General features: G+C 36.5%; 1 protein-coding gene across 1 annotated transcript in view; it reads right to left on the reverse strand.

Annotated features, from left to right (window-relative positions):
- Positions 1-3246: 3246 nt before the first annotated feature.
- The window catches only part of LOC149074062 (uncharacterized), a 104832-nt gene continuing 83295 nt past the window's right edge, over positions 3247-24783 (reverse strand). Inside the window, exons 8-9 of the mRNA XM_089246635.1 lie at positions 6221-6399; positions 3247-3657 (exon numbers count right to left, since the gene is read on the reverse strand). Coding sequence (XP_089102761.1) covers positions 3508-3657; positions 6221-6399 — 329 coding nt within the window. The 3' untranslated portion in view covers positions 3247-3507. The remainder of the gene's footprint in view (positions 3658-6220; positions 6400-24783) is intronic.

Genomic DNA, 24783 nt, shown 5'->3' on the forward strand with positions numbered 1-24783 from the left:
GGTGATGATGACACAGTTTAGAGAATGTTCTCTCGCCTCCCTAAAGGCTTCCAGGGAGGCATGCCACGCCTATTACTACTGCCTAGAAAAACATCTGGTTAACCATTTCCCCCTTTTTTTTGCGTGTTTATGTTCTCCAATACAAATCAGCAAGCTTTGACTAACTTTTTTCCCAAATTTACCTACTGATGTATATTTTGCTCCGGGGCAGTCGTATTCTAACAACGTCCAAGAGTGATGAAGTTTGGCTCTACAAACGTAGTTTTTTTTATTCCCTTTCAATGCATATTGTCTGACCTGCAGGCAGTGTTTGAGTGAGAGAGTAGGCAATACATATGTCCATTTTCTTCCCTTGTCGCCAATGGAACTACATTGACTTAACAACACTCAGTAAATTAAAAAAAACTTCAGTGTCTTTTTGTGGTGCCGCTTTTCTCCTGACGCTCTGTAAGCACTCGCTTATTTTGTTAAATGGAATGGGGATACCACCCTGCCTACACGTTTCCATTTCCTCTAACATGGTCATAAAAATTGTCCTCCTGAGAAAAAGACCCTAATTTTTTACCTTAAGCTATTCCCTCAGTTTCTTAAACAATATGGGATCGGAAATCAGTTTTTTTTCAACCAAAATTAGTATTTTACGGAAAAAAAAATTAAATTTTAAAACAAATTACTATTTATTTACTGAGGCAAAAAAACGATTTCATTTTTTTTTGCGGCCCCCCCCTTTTTTTAGCGGCCCGGTGCGACCGCACCTTTCGCACCTGCCTAAGTCCGGCCCTGTAAGCAGTTAAAGAGATTTTGGAAGGTAAAGAATCATCTTGAATTCAAGAATATCAAATCATTCCATAGTTTTTCCTTTGGCTTTTATGCTATATTCTCCAAAATAATTCTGTAGAGAGTAGAAAATTATTTTAAAATCATATTAAGCATTTATTTTTAATATAAAATAGTCACTTTAAACATCAAGTGCAATTAATTTGTGTATTTCCAGTGGGAATTTTTATATAAAAAAGCAATATTTTAGGTTTTTGAAGTGACAGTTTAAACTGGCAAAAACCTGCCAACCCTGAAGGAAGGTTCTCGTTGCTCTCTTTGACCAGCCCTTCAATACTATCCAGCCTCCAACATTTGGTGGAGCAGCTACATTATTCATCCATGACTGACCTTGGAATGTACTGGGCAAGGCTGGACACAAGTGTGGCCTCAGCTTGAGCAGCTAGCACAAGCATATTTTTACTGAAAAATAAAGTACATAAGAAAATTCCGCCAGGGATTGTTCCCAGGAGCTAATTAAATTTCACAAATTATTTTAGGTTCCATTTAACCTGAATTTTTGCTTACTGGTATACCTTAACACTAGAACCGCAGATGGTTTGACCTAAATTAAACTTCGTTTCCATTGATCTTGAAAACTTAAGAGCAGATGATAAAAACTTTTGTGACTTTTCATGATATTATATGAATATTAAATCACAAAATTTTATTTTCTTCTCATTTCATATTCCAGAGCACTTATACAGTGAAACCTGTCAAAGACGGAAACCCGTTTAAAACGGAATCAAAATATAGTCTGTTTAATTAGTGCTTTGATTTACACCTTTATAAAACCGAACATTATTTCAGTTTCTTGACGTTCCGTTTCATACAGGTTTCACTGTACCTAGAACCGCAGTTTGTCATTTTGACTGAACGTACTGTTCTATAAGAAAAAAAAAGGGTGTATAATTTTCTTGGAATTGGTTACCCCTCTCTAAAATGTATTTCTAAATGAAGGTAGTGAAGAATACGGGTCTCTTAGGGTCAAGGGCAATTTATTGTCCAAGGAAATTATCTGTTTTTCAATGAAAGAACGGCAAGAAGAGCTAAACATTTTTTTCTTCGTAAACTTGAATACTTGGTATTCCGACGAGACTCAAATAAGGTTTTGGCAAAGTAAAAACTCTACAAAAAATGTGTAGCTTAAATTTCTCTATGCAAACAATGTTACAAAAAAAAAATAAAATTATGGCTTGCAGTTGAAGTTAACACCAACTACGTTTTGAACGGATTTCCAAACCTTGGGAAGAATCAGCATCCAATGAATCTCTACCTTTCAGAGGACAGTGTTGCAGCTGGTCAAGCCATTTGAGAACAAGGGCAGAAATGTCATATGTAACAACTTTTTTCCCTACACAGAGCTGGCTCAAATGCTAGAAGCCAAAAAATATGATCTTAGTAGGAACAGTGAGGTTAAATCGAAGAGTAGTACCTAATGCAATAAAAAACTTACTATTTTGCACTACAATTTAGCAAATTTTGCCATAGATGTAGCCGATCAAATGACCAGAAAATGTTTGGTGAAAGAGGATATATCACGGAGGTAGCCTGTCCATGTTTTCTACAACATCCTAGATCTAGCTATATTTTGTAGAAAATGGCAACTCTTTTTTGAACGCAGTTCCTCTAAAATCCTTTTGCGCATATCGCCCGTGTGCAAAAAGAAACCTTCATGTGCCCTTGATCATTTAACTGTCTGTGAGACATAGAAGAAAAAGAAATGAAACGAGTCTAATGTCAGGTAACATCAAAATAAGGAGACAAAACTATTAATCTTTGCATGAGTTGGGCAACTTCAACATGCGGTAAATGTTCAAGAATCACAAAAAAAAACCCCTCCAAATTGCTTATCATAAATTATATTTATAGGTCAGAAATCAATAGTTATTTGACTGAATCATATTACAAACTTAATTTGACACCCTTATTTTACATCTGTCATATTATGGGTTTATGGAAAAAAGTTTTTGTACTGAATAGCGTAAGTACTGTATATAAAATCTTCTTACTGAATTCCAACATTTTGTAGTTAATTTTGGAGCACATTTTATATTTTTATATTCATAAACAAGTATAGTTTTCCGTTATTGAACACACAATTAAACCACATTAAATAAGAGTAGGAGAAACCCAGGAAAGAAAACAAATTCCCGTTTTTGTATGGAACACCATTTCTTCACAATTTGGGTCAATTTGACCCAGTCCAGATTTCTAGTGTTAAATGTATTGATGTATGCCTGCATTCAAGACCCAACTTCAACTTAGAGGGACGCCCTAGAAGAAGCTAGCATTAGTAGTTTTCCCCCAGGTTAGTCAATGGATATAATCATACCTCAAAAAGCCACAGACACGTAGCTTCAATGTTTGAATTTTTAAATATTTTATATTAGACTCAGTTTTATGTCAAACATATGATCACTTAAAGTTCAGATGAAAAAATTTTAATTCAAGAGATATCAGTCACAAGCTGAGGAATCTGGATCCATAATAATAAAAAGAAATCAAAGGCACATATAAAAATTTAATGACTTGTCATAACCTAACATCTGCTTTCATACTGAGTGTAACATAAATAAATGTTTTATAGGATATCTGAGAGAGAGAGAGATGAATATATCACATAATTCAAATACAACGCACACACATTATGAAATCTTGCATCTTTTTGGATAAGTCTGTAATGAATGCTCATTTAGCAGGGAGATAACTCCAATCAATTGGTGATTTTCCATGTTCAATCAAGTAGTTGTTGGCTTTTGTGAAATGATGACAATTAAAAAAGCCATAACGAGCAGAAAATGGAGATGGATGTGGGGCAGTGAAAATTACATGCTTTTTCTATAAATGAAAAGAAAAAGAGATAAATTCAGTCACAATAAAGTTTAGGGTAAGAAAATCACCTACAGTTGAAAATACACTGTAAACAGAACACATAATACTATCGCGACCAGGGCAAAAATTGCTATAGTTAAGGGAGGCTGCAATGTCTCCACTCAGCACTTCATGCTAGTAATGCGTGTTATAAGGAAATGAAAAGTGTCTCTGGTGTATTGGTTAGTGTACTTGCCTAGTTTTCAAGGGAAGCTAGGTCAATTCTCTGAAAGACAAATCACCTTTCTTTCCTATGATTCATTTCGACATAACATCCAGAAAATCCTATATTTCAGAAAACACACTTGAAATTCTTGGAGATTCTTCATCTTCAGTAGCACATAGCATCAAATTTCTGCAGATCCCAACAGAGATCATCAAGACAAGCATTTTGATATGCATCAGGGAAGGGGGTTCTGAACTCAGCATCATAATCATGGGTGTAGGGTCTATGGAAAATTCACAGACCAACAATTCACCTGTAGGAAAATTCACAGACAACAGTTCCATGCGAGTCAGCGAGGGAGTGTGAGTGAGCAAGCAAGCTACTGAGTCCATGAGTGAGTGAGTGAGCTACTGAATGAATAAGTGATCTAGTGAGTGAGCTACTGAATGAATAAGTGATCTAGTGAGTGAGCTACTGAATGAATAAGTGATCTAGTGAGTGAGCTACTGAATGAATAAGTGATCTAGTGAGTGAGCTACTGAATGAATAAGTGATCTAGTGAGTGAGCTACTGAATGAATAAGTGATCTAGTGAGTGAGCTACTGAATGAATAAGTGATCTAGTGAGTGAGTGACCCAGAGAGTAAGTGAGTGACCTAGTGAGTAAGTGAGTGACCTAGTGAGGGATCCTAAAGATATGGCAAAAAGTTTTAATAATGAATTTATTAGAAGAAATTTAGATGATATGGAAGAATATACAAATTGCTGCTGCACAATAGAAGAGAGTATATTCAATAATTACATTAACTGTTTTACTCAGAAACTTCTAATGAAATGTTAAAAGGAATAATATATATAACAGGAGTAAAAGATAATAAAGTAAGTGGATACGCAATAAATTAACCCCCCCTAAAATGGTTAAAATCATCTCCTGTTGTCACTTTGATATTATAAAAAAACGTTGTTGATCATCAGTAATCAATGGATTTTTTTTATGATGAACTAGCTGTTACCCGTGGCTTCACTGGTGTGGATTCTGCAATTTTAAATTGATGATTCCCCCATACCACTTGAACACCTCATGATCCCTATGGGTGATGAACTTTCAGAAATCCTGTCTAAGTGCATACATCTATATACTGTATATAAAATAACATGTCCTGACTGATTCATCATCGCCGAGCCAAAACCGCTGAAGCTATAAATGTCAAATTTTGTGAATAGTTTTGATTCATGACGTAAAGACTCACTAAGAAAGGGTTTTTCCCATATTCGCCCCCCAAGGTGGTCATAAGGGGGGTTAAATAATGGAGAGGGTCATAAGTTGAAATCACACCGAGCCGAAACCGCTGAAGCTATAAATATGACATTAGGTCAATATTGTAATACAGACAAAATAATGTATAGCAATCAGATTTTTTAAACATTTGTGACACTACTAGATTTAAAACTAACCAATTCACTCAACCCCTTACTCACTAAGTCACTTACTCACTGGGTTACTCACTCACATACTCATTAGGTCACTCACTCACTCACGGACTCAGTAACTCACTACATTTCTCACTGACTCAGTAACTCACTACATTTCTCACTGACTCAGTAACTCACTACATTTCTCACTGACTCAGTAATTCAATCGCTCACTGACTTGCATCGAACTGTTGTCTGTGAATTTCATGGGGGTGAATTGTTGGTCGGTGAATTTTCCTGACATGCATGGGTAGAGCTACAGGCTGGAAAAAACATTGAAGGGACTATCAACAATTACGAGCAAAACAGCATGAAATTGGCCCCCCCCCGTATTTCCGATTATACTAGGCTATTGTGCAGTTGAAAATATGGTGGAGCCCAGATGAAACTATGATCCAACATGCCAGATTGACATAGGGTGTGTGTGCAAGTTCATCATGATTCGATGATGCATCTTAATGGCTCAATGGACTCAATCCAGGGTGAAACAACTCCAGAAATTATTTGCCTGCTGGTCAAATAAATCAGTAATTACGAAAACAAAATTTCAGATGCTTGTTGCTCTGATACACATATTAAGAACATTTGTTTTCATTGATTCAAAAAGCAGATAGCTCCCATCTTTAACTTGGAATAAACGTAAATTTTTGAAATACAGTACTTGGTAAAATTATTTATTTCCCTATCTCATCGTGGAGCACCAAGAAATCACTAAATCAAGAGCACTAAGTGTTCCACCAATGATTTCTTAGTCAGTTCCCAAACTGTGTGGAGCACAGTGTGGGAGCCCTGGCTCTATAATTATCATAACTTCTTGGTTGCTTCCAGTCACTAGGGTAAAATATGAATCAGACTGAAAATGCAAGCAAATTTACAGTAAAAAAACCCTTACTGCATCAACCAGATCAGCCTTCTGTTTGGCAAATGATCCCCACAACAAGAAAACAACATTATTAAGATTAAGGTTGATCCACTTTATGACTGCATCAGTGAAAGTTGTCCACTTCCAATCTTTGTGAGAATTAGGGTCATGCGCTTTAACAGTCAGAGTAGCATTGAGCAAAAGGACACCTGAGAAAAGAAGTTATGTACTGTAATCTATATTAATTTTATTAATCAGAAACATAACATAGACTCCTAAAGCAGAAAATACAAAATTGTACAAAAAATGTGTAATGCATAATCTTATACAGTTCAGGTATTTTTCAGATTGATAGCCATTACATATATACATATGGCATGCTTCATACTCTCTCAGGGGAAAAAAACATGGGGAAAAAAAAAAAAAAAAAAGACTCCCAGACGAAATTTTGAAATTCAAGAATGTTCATGTTTAAGTAAATTAGTACAGTGAAATTTACCTTCAACAGAATTGTAAGAGACAGCGACTGTTTTCCACTGAACACAAATTTTCAGTTAATAAAGGTTCAATTGACATAATGTGTAAAATTATGTAATGATCTCATGTAATTGAAATGAAATAAAAATAAATTGAAAATAAAGTAAATAATTTACAAATAGGTAAAATAATGAACGTAATATGCATTATTTATACTCTAGAGGTGCCACTGATGGCAGAAATACACAGAATTTCAGAAAAGGACGCACTAAAATTTAGTTCACACGTCCCGTTCTTTCCTAGTTCCAAGAAGAAACCCTCCCCAACTTTTTCCCTTTCTTTTTTCTACCATCTATCATGATTGCATGACCTTGAAAAAGTTGTTTTACAAATTTGAAGAACAAATGAAGTATTTTACTGTACTGTATTGATATACATGCGGGTTGTTGAAGAATAAGATGCCGTATATATGGCTGCGTTCCTGAATAAAGGGCTGTATACTGAATTTTCAAATTTCAGAGTTTCTATTCCCCTGTGGGTTTTCCCCCCTCAGGTTACATACCAGAAATTATGGTACATTCACCTTGTTCCTACAAGATGGTGAATGCATATTTTTTGAAAAATCGTAAAGGATTGGAATGCCCATTCAAATTGTAAAAGGTTTTCAGAGATTGTTAAGAAAAAAACTAAATCTGTAAAAACTGTACCTTGAATATCCAGTTTTGTCATCTAGATCAGTGGTGTGTGAAGTTTTTGAAGAGCGACCCCTTCATTGGCTGATCATGTCCCATTACTCCCTACATGGGATGACCACATATGTCCCAGTTTTCCGGGACATTCCAATTTTTTTCTGAGTAAACGTGCTGTTTTCAGAACACTTGTTTCGATTTTTACTAGGTGATATTAACTTCCAAAGATATTCAATTTTTTTAATATTATATAAATATTTACTACAAAAAAATTAAACAATATATTGTTTTTTGATGTTCCTTATGCAAGATGGAAGTGTAGTGAGGTGTATGGTCTTTAATTTTCGTATACAGGGTGATTAAGAAAAAAGAATCATCCGATTTCAAAACGATTCTACACTTGAAATTGACTATTAAAAAAATTGCTTGTAAAACATAGACACATTCTCCCCCATAAATTCACATATTACTTATACCATTCTATTCTGGGTTTTTAATTTTCAGGAAATAAACAATTTTGAAACCGGGTGATTCTCCCCAACTCACCCTGTAAAAGTACTAACTTGACATTGGCCGCCACATGCAAGAAGCATGAATGTACAAATTTTCCTTTTTCTTTATCAGCTGTTTGAATACCTTGTTTTGCTATCTAAGCTGTGACTGAAACATGAATGTGTATCCGTATTGAAATACACGTTACAAAGCATTTTAGGAAAATAACTTCCATAGAGTAAATATTTATAAATGTCATTTCCCACGTTCTTTTTTTTGCAAGGACAATGCACATTCGTGATTCTGGAGTGACGGAGCCTATATATTGATTATTGTACAAGTAGAATTTGATGAAATTACATTGTATGATACAGGTGTAATTAGTTCAGTTGAATAAAGGCATTCTTTAGTTTTGACATATTTTGAAATAAAAATGAATTTCTTCTTTGGAGAATCTCTCGCAATCCCCCTAGCTCATTGACACAACCCCACGCTTTGCACACTATTGATCAAGCTGCTATGTGGTAGTCAACATTTCTCGTTGCGAAAATCACAGGTATGTATACAGAATCAGCTTTTGAAGGGGAACAAGGATTTCTTCCACAAAAATTGTGGGTCACAAACACTCAAAAAAAATTTTAATTTTCTACAAAAATATTTTTAATTTTTGATCTTGAGGGGGGAATCAGAAGATAAGTGTCAGAATCTCATTTGCTTTAATCACAAGATATTGTTGAAAGAGCTAAGGTTTTTATAACAAAATGGAAAATCAATCAATCAGAAGGGAATTTATAGATTGATTTATTAGTAAATATATAAATGTGTGCGCTTAACTTACAATGAATCTCGCTTCTAAGGTTTTTCAAAAAAACCACCATAAAAACATTGTAAGTGGGAAAACGCTTTAAATGGGAAATTTTAACGAGAATTACCTAGAGTTGGGACCACAGAAATGTCATTCTAAAACTTTCTAAATGGGAACGTTATAAGCAGGATCGACTTTCACTCAAAAAGGACCCCGATTTTGCCAACGACTTAGGTATATTAAAATACAGTGGCACATCTTTGATTCTATAATAAACTTTTATCACTTGATGTGATACATTATTCTTTTAAAAAGCATACATATTTACTTCAACATCAAAGTATGTATACTATGTAGGTACAACTTTAATTTTTCTGTAATCAATTACAAAAAGTAATAAAGTTGTTTATAAAATAAATATACAGTGGAACTTTGGTTAATGAGCAAAAATTTTGAACAAATCAAGATTCGATTAATGAGCGATGATTCGCTTTACGAGCAAAAGTTTTGCGCTTCGTTCATTTATTTTCACGTTATCACATTTGCGCTGATGGTTTTTCGCGTTTGTCTACACACGTGCTGTGAAATTATGGGTAACATTCTCCCCTAGAGTGTTCGGTCAGCGTGATCAACTCGAAAAATGATCACGCTGTGTGACTGTTTCAATATGAAACTATATGTAGCATTTAAACCACACGTATGTGCGCTTGAATTTTTTAAAAATTGTTCTTGGAGAAAACTGTGGGCTGATTGCATTATTGAACTTGACTTCAGGGTCAGCTAATGAACAAGGGCCATCATTTCTGAAGAGATTGTGTCATTTGTAACGTACCGAAGGGCCCCCGGCTTAAAAGTCTGTAGTCACTGTCTCATAAAAACATGTATCCTTACCTTTTGTTGCTATTCATCGGCAGCGGTGGTCGTATGGTGATGATCAAGGCCGATCGTGATGATGTCCGCCTGCGATCGCATGCAAATGAGGTGGCCTTGAAGCCGATTGGCTTGGTTAGACATGTGCGGTCGGGAGTTTTTCCTTTAAATACCGGCCATACGTTGTAACAACGCTCTCACTTCCGCTCTTCCTTTGTTTTTCATTCAAACTAGAACCCTCTAGTTGGACAGTTCTCCGTCTTGCTACCACATCATTTGGCCTTAGGCTGGGAAAATGATCCAATAGTTATTCAAAATGAAATAGTTTAAAGTGTCTGAATTTGTTTTCCGGCAGGTCCGGAACTGAAAGATTATTTTATCTTTATAGTTGAAAAAACTTCATTGCTGGTGTTGGACGAAAAATAACATAGCAGCTGGCCTCGTCTAAAGGTACATGCAGTAACGTAACATTGAGCTGATCCGGCCCTCAACCGAGAGGCCCCCCGGAGCTGGTCCAGCCCTCAACCGAGAGGTATCCTGGAACTGATCTACCTGATCCAGTCTCCGACTGAGAGATCTCCACTGGTACTGACCCACACTACACTGCACCAAAGTGACTGTTAACCTCGGCTTCCCGACCGGCAAATAAGAGACTGATTATTGACTGACCATAAACTGGTGAGAGAGTTCCTTTCTCAATATCGAATAGAGGGTTATATGTAGAATAATCTTGTGTTAAAATTGTGTAACTAATGCTCGAACTTGATAAATATTTTCGTGCGAAAGTTTAGTTGCGATAATTTTCCACTTGTCGTTTGCTACTACAATTACTGGATATTTTGAACCGGGCAAGCAACTCCCATAAGGGACATTGCACATTGAGCAAGACCATGGAACTGGAGCTTCATGAGCCCAACATTCAACAACTAGTGGAAGAACATGATCATATCCACAGATGAACTGATGTATCTCCATTGTGCGCAACAGCAAGAGCTTATGCACGGGATCTCGTCTGAGGAAGGCAAAGAGACAAATGAAGAGTCAGTCACTTCAAATGAGATTAAGGGATGACCAGAGCGTAATAATCTGTGCAAAACTTTGTAGGAGAGAATCACCTCAAATAAAGTTGTAGCAGTGCGAACAATAAATCTGTCCAATGATAGTGCGATTTCCCATTTAAAAAAAAGGGCAAAACCAAGTGCCATTGATAGGGTTCCTTTTTAAAATCACACAAAAATAATAAGTTTACAGATGATGAGTGCAGTACGTAAACCATCCTAAATGATAGTCTTCATCTCTGTGGTTGTTTAGAGTAAGTCAATTTGTAAATATTTTCGTACTCTGTTTATTTATGGCATTATTGTTTTTAAAATATCTTGTTGCATTATTTATTATATTGTTATTATGCTGCATTATTGAGTGAATGGCGTTTTTATCAGTCACTTTCACATGAATGAATAATTACTACTACTACTAAACCAGACATGAACCTCTAACAAATTGGTATATGTTGGAATGTGTGCCTGTGTATGTATAGTGAACCTTCCGTGAAGTTTATTTCTGTGTAATGCTTGTTATGTGTGCTGCTGCCATCTGCATTGTGGGACGAATTATCCAAATTTCCATTGTTTCCTGTGAGGAAGTTTGATTCGTATAACGAGCAATTTGGTGGAACCAATTAAGCTTGTTAACCAAAGTTCCACTGTATATGTATAATTAAAAGATATGTCATTGCCATGGGTCTGGCTGTTTATGGTCACAAATGTAATTACCACAATTGTATCTGTCATTACCATGTCCAAATGGAAAATTAATAAATTAAAGCTATAATTAAGGCAGATGATCTTTGCTGGTAATTTTTTTCATGATTGCAGACATGGATAGTTGTATTAACATAAAAAAAAATCATGAATTTAAACAATAAAATTTAATTTTTTTAAAGCCAAAATTTACAAATATCTGAGAATGAGCCATACAGTGGATCCCGCTCTTATAACTTTCTTTCAAAAAAGCCATCATGGAAAACGTTCTGAGCGGGAAAACATTTTAAACAGGAAATCTTATGAGAATTAGTAAAAGTTGGGACCACCAGGAAAATAAGTCATACTAAGTCGGAAAATGTTCTAAGTGGGTTATAGTTATAAGTGGCATTGACTGTGTACAGTACACAGTACACACACATTACTTACATTAACTATTTTTATTGTCAAATATTGAGTCAAAAATCAGCACTATAAATAAATAAATTTGCATTTGCTCCACCAGAAGTCAATAAGAGTTTTCTTTGCTACCCGACTTTCAGTACACAGTTTTGCTTCAAAATCATACTAAACATGGCTGAGTCATTATGCTACAACAAAAAATGCTACAGTTTTTTCAAGGTTTTGACAGCATCTGTGTAAAACTGCACCCTACACTGTTTTCCCCAAAATGATGACATTTACATTCTTTTCGACTTTCCCTAAAATTTTCAATGAGGGTGTCAATATCTGTTGTGTAAAGCCCTTACTTCCTAGAGATACTGTATCTAGGAGGTGAAGGCCAGGTTCAATTTTTACATTTGTCATCTATATGTTTAGTTAGCAAAACTCCTTTCCCAAGATAATCCTGCAACGCTTATGTATAAACTTATAACAAAAAACAAATTCTTTGTCAGTTTCTTTTTTCAATTTTGAAAAATTTTCCATTACAGGGTATTATTTTTCTTTGTAACAGTACAGACCTGTGGCAGGTGGAAAGGGACCATTGAAAATAAATGCTTATTGATGAATATATAATTTTAGTAATCAATGATTTTTCTCACCATAACATCACAATAATGCAGTTTCTGTCCAATCTGTCCAATATCATTGATCGTGATGCTGTGCCGTCTTCCAGAGACACCCACCCGATTGTTTCGCCTGAATTGCATTGTGTTGCTACGTCATACTTCTGAAGTTAAAAAAAAATGGATTTGGAAGATATGTAAATCTGGGTTTATTGGCCGCTTCCCCCACAGTTGAAGCTATATATAACAACGATGAGGTCGTCACAGGGCTTACATTTCCTAATCGCTTCTATTCTAAGATAATCATGTAGACGATTCTCGGCTCTGCCAGGGGATTCTGTATTTCCGAGCAATGGATTAGTTCTCCCATTGATACCGTTCCTGTGTCTACAAATGGCGCTTCTCAACATAAGGATAATCGGATGAAAGGAACAATTGACTTTGTTCAAGGACTCAGAGAGGAAGTCCAAAATATTGCAGAGACTGTACTTTCCATACACTGGATTTGGTGATTGACTGATCGTATATGAGGACTTTTGTGGTGATAAATTTAACTTGGATAAATTGTAAATTTTAATTGTTAAATTCTGTTAATTAAAAATAATTTGAATGAATTCATAATCTCAACTCTTGTTGTGTTGGATCGATTCGTAATGATAATTTAAATCCCTGGTGTGACAAGAAGTTCATCACAAAATAGGGGTTCGATCCAGAGTCTGAACCTATATTCAAAATTTGAATTTCTCTTTAGCACTTATCACAGCATCTTTTTGTCCTTGACACATGTGATGCAGTTTTTCTTTCCATCACAGCCGATACGCTTCGTGGGTTTATATTTTTTGTTTATTTGAGGTAGGCCCATTAGGAGTTGCATATATTTTTGGGGCATAATATAATGTGATTTTAGTGGGCATATTTTATCCTGGGTTACCTGGTGGCTAGGGTGACCCGGGAAGGAGGATTCGAGTGGTCTGGTGGAACAGTTTGGAGAGATGGAATTGCCTCAGTTTCACACGGGCCTCAGGTTTTATAGTGCATTAAGGTCTGGGGGGTCTATTACGCTCATGTCGTTATGTCCGTGTTTCACACGTGTTTGGGGTTTGCGGTGCATTGTGGGATAGATTTACGTCACCATCGCTAAAGGTTGATTTTTCTCACATCGTTACTGTTGTGTTTTCTTTAACACTTTGTTAGCCGAGTGGATAACACATGGGTATTTATTCTGATGAGTATTTATTATTACGTTAGACTTAGATAGATTACATACATATAGATAGGAAGAATTTATAAAGCGGAAAGAGCAGAACATTTAGACATCTTGTCTACTTGATGTCCGAGGTGGAACTCCCTAGTTCCCCTCACACAACACTAGGTGGCGTTGTATGTTCTTATCAGTTTAGTTCTTTTAGTCATTTCTTATAAGGACACCACATTCCTCCCCGCTAATTTAAAGATCCAACCGGACAGGAGCTTTCCTGGTTCGTTGGGAACGTCGCAAAGGAAAGGAAGTACTGGACGTCGCTGGTGCCTTAGCTGGTGTTGGTAGATCGCTACTGATCTCTGCCGGAGTTGTCTGTTCTTCTGGAGCAAACTGCACTTCGGAGTCAGCAGCGACAGGAGTTGATGAAAGTTTGCCTGGAACTCTGGGTATCACCAAGGTTGGCTGAACTTGATTGCCAGCTGCTCTCATCTGGTCGATGTGACGTCGGAAGAGAGTTCCATTTACATCTACAGTGTAGTGTAGAACTCCGTCTTTGTTGAGAACAGTTCCGAACTTCCACTTGTTATTGGCGGATCTGTAATCTCACACAGCCACATGATCTCCTGGCTGGAAAGTTCGGTCATAGAAGTCTGTGACCTCATTTCTGATTCTTTCTTGAACCCTGTTCTTGATATTTGGCAAGACTATGTCTATCCTAGTTCGGATTTCTCTTTTTAGGAATAACATTCCTGGGCTTTGTATGGTAGTCGCATTTGGCGCTTTTCTGTAATTCAACAGAAACGTGCTCACTTTTTGGTAGATGTTTCCGGGAAATCTTTGCATCGCCCGAAGGGATTGTTTTAAGGTGTGAACGTATCGCTCTGCCTGCCCGTTGCTTGATGGTTTGAAGGGAGCACACGTTTTGTGCTTTATTCCATTATTCCTCATGAATATTTCAAACTCGTGTGATGTGAACTGAGGACCATTGTCACTCACTAACACTAAAGGCAGTCCAAATCGAGAGAAACAGTCCCGTAGGCATTCAACTGTCTTGAACGTGTTTGTTGATTTCATCGGGTATACTTCCATCCATTTAGAATGAGCATCGACTACGATCAAAAACATATGCTCGAATATGGGACCTGCGAAATCTACATGAATTCTCTCCCACGGAGCACTCGGATATTCCCAATGGTGTACCCTTGCTTTCACCGGATCGGACTTGAATCTGGAGCAATCTGGACAGTTTTTAGCAGCTTTTTCTATGTCGCTATCAATGTCCCTCCAGTAGACGTAGGATCGAGCAATTGCTTTCATTTTAACAATGCCCAGATGGCCTTGATGGAGTTCATCAAGAATTTGATTTCTAAATTTCTTCGGAATAAAAACTCTTTGGCCATGCATTATACATCCGTCCTGCAAGGTATACCCGGCTTCCTTCCCTCCTAAAGGTTCACCGAATTTCAATTTCCTCAGCAATGGACCCATCTCTTCATCATTTTGTGTCTCTTTTGCTAAATGTTGAGCTTTCACTGGTAGTGTTTCGATTTGATTCAACTGGAAGAGTTCTATGTCATCCTTGACAACTAAGTCTTCCGACCTTAAAGGTAATCGGGAAAGGCAATCTGCATTACCATGGTTCTGTGTGTTACGATAAATGATATCGAATTGATATGCTTGTAAGATCAAGGCATAATGCAGAAGTCGAGTAGCCGTCAACACTGGTAGACCTTTCTTCGAGCTGAATATCGCTACCAAAGGCTTGTGATCTGTTATGAGAGTAAATCTTCTGCCTTTCAAGTAAAGCATAAATTTTTCTTTACTGCCCAGATAATTGCCAAAGCTTCTTTGTCAATCTGGGAGTATCTCTGTTCCGTTTTTGTCAGCGTTCGAGAAGCGAAGGCAATTGGTCTTTCTGTTCCATCAGGTAAGACATGTGATAGAACTGTTCCTATTCCCACTGGAGAAGCATCCGAAGCAAGAGTAAGAGGTAGTGTAGGATCATAGTGCATCAAGATTCGCTTTGAGCAAATTTCCTTTTTGATCTTCTTGAATGCAGTCTCACACTTTTTAGACCAACGCCACGGAATGTCCTTTTTTGTCAGCTCATTGAGAGGATAGGCAATGGTTGCCGGATTAGGACAAAATTTCCCGTAGAAATTTACCATGCCCAGAAAACTTTTTATTTCCTGAACGTTTTTCGGTGCGGGAACTTTCAAAATTGCTTCAGTTTTCTCATTTGTTTCACTTAGGCCATTTTCATCAATTTTGTGACCTAAGAAATTTATTTCTTTTTGAAAAAATGTGCTCTTTTTCAAATTTAACTTCAGCCCATGCTCCTGACATTTTTTGAAAAATTTTTCCAAAGCCCTGAGATGCGACTCGTCATTTGTTCCGGTCACTCTGGCGTCATCCATAAAAACTTTTACACCATCTATTCCTTGGAATAGCCCATCAATGTACCTCTGCCATATTGCTGGAGCTGCATTTAGGCCGTACATCAATCTTTTACAGGCGTATAACCCCTTATGAGTGTTTATGGTTAGGAGTCGTTGACTGTCAGGGTGCACTTTCATTTGCAAATATGCATGACTGAAATCCAATTTTGAAAATCGTTTACCCCCATTTAAACATGAGAATATTTCTTCAAACGTTGGTAAGGGATGCTGAGGCACCTCTAGCTTAGGATTTAATGTGACAGAATAATCTGCACATAACCTTATGGATCCGTCTGGTTTCACCACGGGAACAACTGGTGTAGCCCAATCTGAAGTTTCAACTCGCTCGATAATGCCTTCTCTTTCAAGCCGGTCTATTTCTTTTTCAACCCGGTCTTTTAATGTGAAGGGCACAGTTCTCGCTCTACGAAACTCTGGGGTAACATTTGGTTTTAGCTTTAGTTCCACTTCATGGTTATTTATCTCACCCAATTTGTTGTCGAAAATTTCTTTATAATCATCCAACAATTTTTTGAGATCCATGTCATTTGCGGTCCTCACAGCCTTAAGAGAGTTCCAGTCTAGATTGATTTTGTATAGCCATTCACGGCCAAAAATCGTGTCTAAATTTTCCCTCACCAAATATAAGTTCAAGTGTAACTTTTGTTTTCCGTACTCCACTTTCACAGTGACATATCCTGCTGGGACAATTTTTTCTCCATTGTATGTCCGGAATGCTAAATTCGTAGGTTGAACTTTTTTTTTCGAGATTTTTCTGAATCTCTGTAAGCTCATTACTGATACTGTTCCACCCGTATCAACTTCCATACTCACTGGTTTATTGTCTATGTTGACAGTAACCATCATCGGAGGCTTTTTCGGCTCTTCACTCAATACCCTCTCTAACCCAAACATGGAAACGTCATTTTCGTTTTACTCAACTGAAATCTGTTTCTGTTTGTTAGGTGTCGATTGAGTCTTCTTTGCCGCGTAGCAGGCTTTTTCTATATGCCCGATTTTTTTACAGAAGCGACATTTGCTAGCAATAAATCTGCAGGAGTCTTTATCGTGATTTGTCCCTGTGCATCGTATACACGGCGGATATTTGACAGCGGCAGCAGAGTAGTTTCTGTTTTGCGTGGGCAATTTCGTTTTCCTCTTCCCCACTTTCACTACCTTCAGTTCTGCCGGATTCCCGATAATTTCATTCGCCCCCTGAACAGCTTTCTCCATCGCCAGCGCGATCTTTATTGTTTTGTCTAGCTCGATGTCGTCGTCCTCAAATAAACGATCGAGAATCGCTCTATCTTGGAGCCCACTAACGAAAACATCCCGAAGCATGGTGTTCAACATCTCTTGTTTATAATCGCACGCGATTGCGAGATGTCGCAATTCGGCTATATACGAACTGATGCTTTCGCCTTCGTTCTGCTTTCTGTTTATAAACATGTGCCTACTCGGTATAATCAATGCTTTAGGATTCAAATGGTTCTTCAAAACATTCTTTAAAATGGCGAATTCTTTCTCCGCTGGATTGTCCGGAGACAATAAATTTTTTAACACGTTGTAGAGCTTTGCAGAAATGCTCGAAATTAAGACTTTAGCACGTTTTTCTTCTGGGACATTTTGAATGTCTAAAAACGCCTCGAAACGTTCTATAAACACATCGAAAGTCTCTGAAGCTTCATCGTATTTATCAAACGAAACCGTCACTTTTTGGTTTGTTGACGTTGAGCCTCGTTGCTCTTTGAGAGCTTGATTCTGTCTTATTAACTCTTCAACTAAATTTTCCATCGTCAGAGATGTATGAAAAACTTTTTCTCCTACCTTTTGCAGTCTTCGAGTAAATACTCTATCCAACTTTTAAGATGGGCCTCGTCGCCACTTGTGTTTTCTTTAACACTTTGTTAGCCGAGTGGATAACACATGGGTATTTATTTTGATGAGTATTTATTATTACGTTAGACTTAGATAGATTACATACATATAGATAGGAAGAATTTATAAAGCGGAAAGAGCAGAACATTTAGACATCTTGTCTACTTGATGTCCGAGGTGGAACTCCCTAGTTCCCCTCACACAACACTAGGTGGCGTTGTATGTTCTTATCAGTTTAGTTCTTTTAGTCATTTCTTATAAGGACACCACAGTTACTAGCGATTTTCGTTATGATCATCGCTACGTGAAACATTAACTAACGAGAACCGAAGACCACTCGTTATGTTCGCGTTACGGAAATAAACATGGCCGCTCGCGCGTACATTTTTCGATGGTCAGAGCAACGGAGACAAATTAGTTAGAATTGGAAATTATTCATTCATTATTAATTTATCAAGTTGTTCATTATAATGAATAATAATTCTCTGAATTACGTTCCTTAATTTAGTAACATGATTCAGAGACAGCATTATCGTTTAAAATGTTATCTGTACACATACTGATTGGAAAAAATTATTCATAGTCGTAAATCATTATAAATTATTATACTCGGTACAAAGATAAATCACTCTACAAAACGTTTTTTTTTTTAAATCTTGCATGGAAATGCCTTTATTCTAATCTTAAACTCATCTCAATAGTGACGGACTCGCGATGCGAGGATCCGGGTTTGAACCCCACAGTGGTGGTCGGCTGAAGTTGGTTTTCTGTGGTTCCCAACTTCAAGGCGCAAATGCGAGCCGATCTCCCCATTAAAAAGTCTCGCCACAGAGAGCAACAGTCCTACAACGATAAATCATTCAATCATAACACTTCACTCATAGTTAGAAAAACTGGTGGCAGATGGCAGCACTACACATAACAAGCATTACAGAGAAACAAAAAAACTTCACGTCAGGTTTCACTACACGTACACGCACATTCCCGCATGTACCGATTTGTTGGGGGTTCCGCGGGGGGGGGGGTTGTGTGGGCGGGGTGCATGTGTGGTGTAGCAGTAGTAGATAGGGCCTCCAAAAAATGGCTCGGGGATCCATGATGTTCTTAAGTCAGCCACCTCGTTGGGCAGTTTGCCTGTTGTGGCGTTGTATTTGTATCCTTTGTATAAGAATATTATTTAACTGGTAAATATCTCTATCGCGATGTTTTCAAGACATTTTGAAATTTGCTCAATATTTTTTTTGCATCTCGTTCAAAATCGACGTCAATATATATTTAAACGTCTCCAGATTTTCCCCTTCTTAATTCGTTTAATAACATTGATATTTTGTAATATCAATGATGTATTGCTACTTTCTGTGCAGTACACAGAAGTGTAATGCAGTAAACACCATTACACACACTATACTCTGCACACTAAAAAAAGTACACTATAAAAAATCGAAGTAAATTTTATTAATCAACAAATAAATTTTTTCTAATCATGAGTGCATTTTCTGATCGGAGTATAAAAAAGATGTCAACAACAGTGTAAATTTGGTGGCACTTCATTTTCATGTGTGAAACAAGGAAACCAATTTTCTAATTAATGATGTAAATAAAAGGTTACTTGTTCTTGATTTTGACTTAATATCAAGACGGTAGATAAATGTGTTAAAAACATGGTAATATATGATGATGATATTTTTGATAGTCGTTTTGGAAATTCATAACATCATTGAACTTCAATAGAAAATCATTTTTTAAACGTAATAATTTAGAAAATTTCCCCGCACGCCAGTATCTTGTGCGTGCATAGCCTACCTTTTCCTCAAATATTTGATGAAAATAAAAAGAATCCGGATGAATTAAAAAAAAATGTAGCTTAGAAAATTAGGGACAACCAACACACACAAACGCGCAGAAACAAATAAAAATAAAATAATAATAACGCACGTGTTTCCCTACTCGTTGATAGTGATGATGATTATCAGCAGCGGAGAAAATTATCTGATTGGTCCATCCCTTTCGAAGCTAATGCAACTCTCGGACCAGGGAGTTTTTCATAAAATAGATAACGACATACCACGGGTTACTGAGAAAAATCAAGTTTTTGACGATGGTTGCTGAGATTTGCGTTATGAGGCTCGTTGAGAATTTGCGTTAAGGGCGTGACGTCACTGACAACCTCGTTGTATAACGACGTGAGCGTAATAGACCCCCTGGTCAGTCAGGAACCTTGATACATTAGTAATTGTAGATTTCATGTGGAATAATTAATTCTTGAGTGTATTTCATGTTTCGGATGGGTCTTACTCTAAGCAGAAATATTTTCTGTGAATAATTTTTCTTTTTATTGATTGGGAAAATGTAACAGTACGGACCCACGCTGACGGGTGGAAAGCAACTTCCCCCAGTGAAAAGAAGTGTTTACTGATTAATATAATTCAAGTAATTAATGATTTTTACCACCATAGTATCACAATTATCCAGTATTTGTCCGATGTCATAGATCGTGATGCTGTGCCATCTCCCGAAGACACCCACCAGATTGCTTTGCCTGAATTGCCATTGTGTTGCTATTGCTACCTCATCTTTCTGAAGTGAAAAAAAGGGATTTGCAAGATATGTAAATCCGGCTTGATCTGCTGCTTCCTCCATAGTTGCATTGCAGCTATATAATGCAACAATTAGATAGTCACAGGGCTTACATTTCCTAAATGCTTCTGTTATCAGATGATCATGCAGTTGATTCTCAACTCCGCCTGGGGAGCCTGTATTTCCAAGCTATCGATTAGTTCCCCCAACACCATTCCTTGGATTGACTGATCATATCCAAGGACATATGTGGTGATAAATTTCATTTTGTTAAATTCTGTTAATTAAAAGTAATTTAAATGAATTCATGATCTCGACTGTTGTTGTGTTGGATTGATCGTTTAGATCTTGGGTGTGACAAGAAGTTTATCAAACCTTTCCGATTCCGTGTTAGAAAGATTCTGTTTAATCTAGGGTTTTGTTAATATCCACATATTTTCTCATTGCAGACAGGTTTCAGCCTAACATGGGTTCTGTTGAAGACCGGTTTTAATGTGTAACCATTACTATCAATTATTGGTTTATTTTTGGTATTATGCTAAGCAAATTTAACACCAGGAGTCTGGATGCTAATTTTCCCTAGAACCGTTCAGCCAATGGGACGGCTGTTTTTTCTGCTGAAATGAACAGCTTTTCAACTGGATAAAGGAGATTTTACAGGAAAATGAGAACAAATATCTTCAAATTTACATTTTGAAACATCTTTTTATTTCACATTATGTATCCAACTGAGTTGGGTTTATGAGTGCCCCTTTTAGGTGATGGATCAGCTCCTTTCTTTGCCTCACATATATGCACATGGAAAAGATCCTAGAATATCCAGACTGTTCAGTTTGATGCTAAGAGTCTTGCACTGGAAGCATGTGTGCTCCAAAAACCACTTTTGTTTTTAAAGTTTTTTTCTTCAACATAAATCGTTTAAAAACTTCCTGAAACAAATATAAAGGTACATCTGGAAAGTGGTTAAGGACATAAATTAATCAGGCTAGAATGAAAGTATTTCTGATATGATGATTGGAATGAAAATTCAGCTCACATGGACATGTTAGCCAAATCTATGTTCATTTGCTTCAATATACAGGGTCTTTATAATTGAAGTTCCACTTTGAGATGGCCATAAAAGGAAAACTACTGGACAAAATGTTATCAAACTTGGCAATAGTTTACAGGAGGTCATGGGATTCAATTTTCCGCAAAAAGTTCACTTTTTGACTTCCAGGTGAAAAAGTGTCCTTTTTTTAATTGCAGTTATCTTTTTCCCATGGTCCAAATAGCATATACATAAAGTTTCAATAAAATATATATGTCCACCAGAACGGGTGCTACACAGGTCAGAGTAGTGTCAGTATAATTCAACTGACATTACTCGGCTTAGTTATACTGACACTACTCTTACCTGTGTAGCACCCGTTCTGGTGGACGTATTTTATTGAAACTTTGTATATATGTTATTTGGACCATGGGAAAAAGATAATTGTGATTAAAAAGGGACACTTTTCACCTGGTGGTCAAAATTGAACTTTTTGTGTGGAAAATTGAATCCCATGACCACCTGTAAATTATTTCAAGTTTGATAACATTTTTTTCAGTAGTTTTCTTTTTATGGCCATCTCAAAGTGGAACTTTAATTATACCTAAAGACCCTATACAGTGGTAAAATCTTGATATAACAATACTCTGCGAAAACATATTGTTGCAGAAGGACTATTATTACATGGAGAGGTATCATCACATGTACCACCACATTTATGCTGTTGTTGACATCTGACCTAAATCAGCATTGTTAATGCACGAGAAAACTACACTTAGAAGCATCATATCCCCCACCCCATTATAGCCAGCATGACAAGAAACAGTGAGGGAGACCAGCCACACAAACACATGTCGGGAATACTCCTATCTTTTAACATGCTGGGAAATTTGAGTCACAGATTCTGGAAAATTCTTAAATCTTTATTCTAAAAATCCATTGAATTGGCTGAATGCATACTACGATCCTTATGAAACCGCGTTTTTCCCGGCATGCTAGGAACTGACCAGACTAATATTCAGAAAGTGCTGGTGTCCCTCAAGTATTACCATAGCCGGCTAATGTGGGAGGGCAGGGGGAGGAATACAGTATTTAATCACCACAAAAAAATGTAATGGATTAGGTGATTAATACAATTTACATGTTCTATACCACAGTAAAAGGGTTTACCATTATCACATTAAAGTTTTGCGTATTACAAAGAAATTAGCACTACTGGCAACTGCAAGTTGACCAGTTAGTGCAAAATACCCATGATGCTACTCTATTGGAAGAAATAAAAAACAGGTAAGAAGTTTAAAAACATACTGAAGGTGATTTTGAGAGCCATATAAAAATATTGTTAAAGCGGTTTTGAAATCTCTGGAAAAAAGGCAACTGGTACAATAAAATAACTCCTAAAATGTTTAAAATAATTTCCAAATTCCATTTTCATGCAATAAAAAATATTATTGAATCATCAATATTAAGTGGATTTTTTTATCCCGAGTAGAAATATTCTCTCTCAATCCTTTAGTCCATCTTAGATAACAGATAATGTTAATGATCTGGGAAACTACACACCCATTCCAGTTAATCAGCTTTAATTAACCAACATAAATTTCTTGTTCCTAACCAACATGGTTTTCAAAAGAATAGAAATACAAAGAATTGGCCATGTAATTGAATTAAACAACAATAAATACTCTATGTAACAGTCTTACTAGATTTAAAAAGAGCCTTTGATTTTGTGGACTTGGATATTCTAACTAGAAAATTATCAATAGTGGGAATAAGAGTTAATATATTAATTCAGTGTTTCCCAAAGTGGGCAATATCGCCCCCTGGTGAACGATGGAAAGGTCCAAGGGGTCAATAGAAGCTACGGTTATAACATAGGAATCTATGGGTTTGCTCTCTGAAGAAGGGGGCGATGGAACAAAAAGTTTGGGAAACTATGTATTAACCCATTGACGTCGGTTGGTATGAAAATTTGCCATTCAAAATTTTAACTTTTTTCTTTGCCAATAAACGATGGGAGTCAGTTCCACTTAGTGTTTTTTTTTCTTCTAAAAATCAAAGTCGTCTTTAATGGGTTAAAATGGTTTGTAACCTATTACTGCAACAGACAACAGGCAATTGAAATTAATTTAAAAATAAGTAAATTTTAGGAAGTTGAAAAGGGAATACCACAAGCATAGGTGCCAATTCACAGACTTGAAAAATCTGTAGTTTATCCCGTGATGACATATTCCGCATCAAAGAAAAAAATGCCAAACAAATAAAAAGGAAAAATCGAGGATTTTTGAAATTTTGATGGGTGACCATATATAAGTCTCATTTTTTTAGGAACATTTTTTTCTGTCCTGATTTCTTTTAGCAATAATTACCCAATTTGCATATTTTAACCATTATATTTGGTGAGAATTACCAATTTTTCTTACTTGAAATCTTGATTCCCCATATTTTTCCTCAGAAAACGGGGTCAGCCTTAAATTGCAAGAACTGGAAGAGTATTTTCTTTAAGAATTTTCCATTCAAACAAAGCTCAATTTAATGACTTTTAGGGATTTTTCTATGAAGATACGAAAAATTGGGAAGAACTAGATTTCCGACCGGAAGATTTTAATAAAACTGAAAAATCGGAAGCACTGGCACAAGGATTTGTTCTGGAACTGTTATTGTTCTTCATTTATATCAATGATTTTTGTAAATTGAAGATAAAGGCCAATCGATATCTTTTGCTAAATGATACAGTGCTATATATTGATGACACTAAAATGAGAAGTCTCATAATTAAAAAAGAAAAAAATATGGAATAGGCCTTAATTAATATCAATTTATGACTAGTCAAACAAACTAAAATTAAACCTACAAAAAAAGAAGTTGGTTAATTCAAAGCTCAAGGGGACAGTAAGAAAGTTCAAATTATCCAATTAATCTATACTAGATCTGTAAAATGACTACAAATTGCAATTTGATCATCAATATTTAAATACAATTAATAATTGATCTCAGCTGCTACATCATTCTAACATTCTGGAATCGGCATCACTGTACAATTTCTTGACCATGCTCAAAGCCTGATTTACAGAAACAGTTACTGTTATCATCAGTTATAGAATTCTTTCCTAAATTTTGCAAATCACTTGTATGACATCAGGGAAATTTTCGTTAGAAGAAATTATTCTGAAGAAATCTGTTTCCTGAGGTCGAACCAGGGTCACAACTATGTACTTTTTCAGTCAGGGCAAGAATGCATTTTGGCACCCACATGCAAAAGTGGATTTAACAGCAGGTGCACCGGGCGCACACCTGGAGACACGGCTTCTATATAGAGGGCCCTGAAAAACCCAAACTTCACACTTTTTCCAATTTAAGGGCCCAATA

Source organism: Pholcus phalangioides, unplaced genomic scaffold (genome assembly GCF_987345545.1).
Source record: "Pholcus phalangioides strain wild (caught in Gottingen) unplaced genomic scaffold, Ppha-v1.0 ptg000017l_1, whole genome shotgun sequence".
Taxonomy (NCBI): Eukaryota; Metazoa; Arthropoda; class Arachnida; order Araneae; family Pholcidae; genus Pholcus; species Pholcus phalangioides.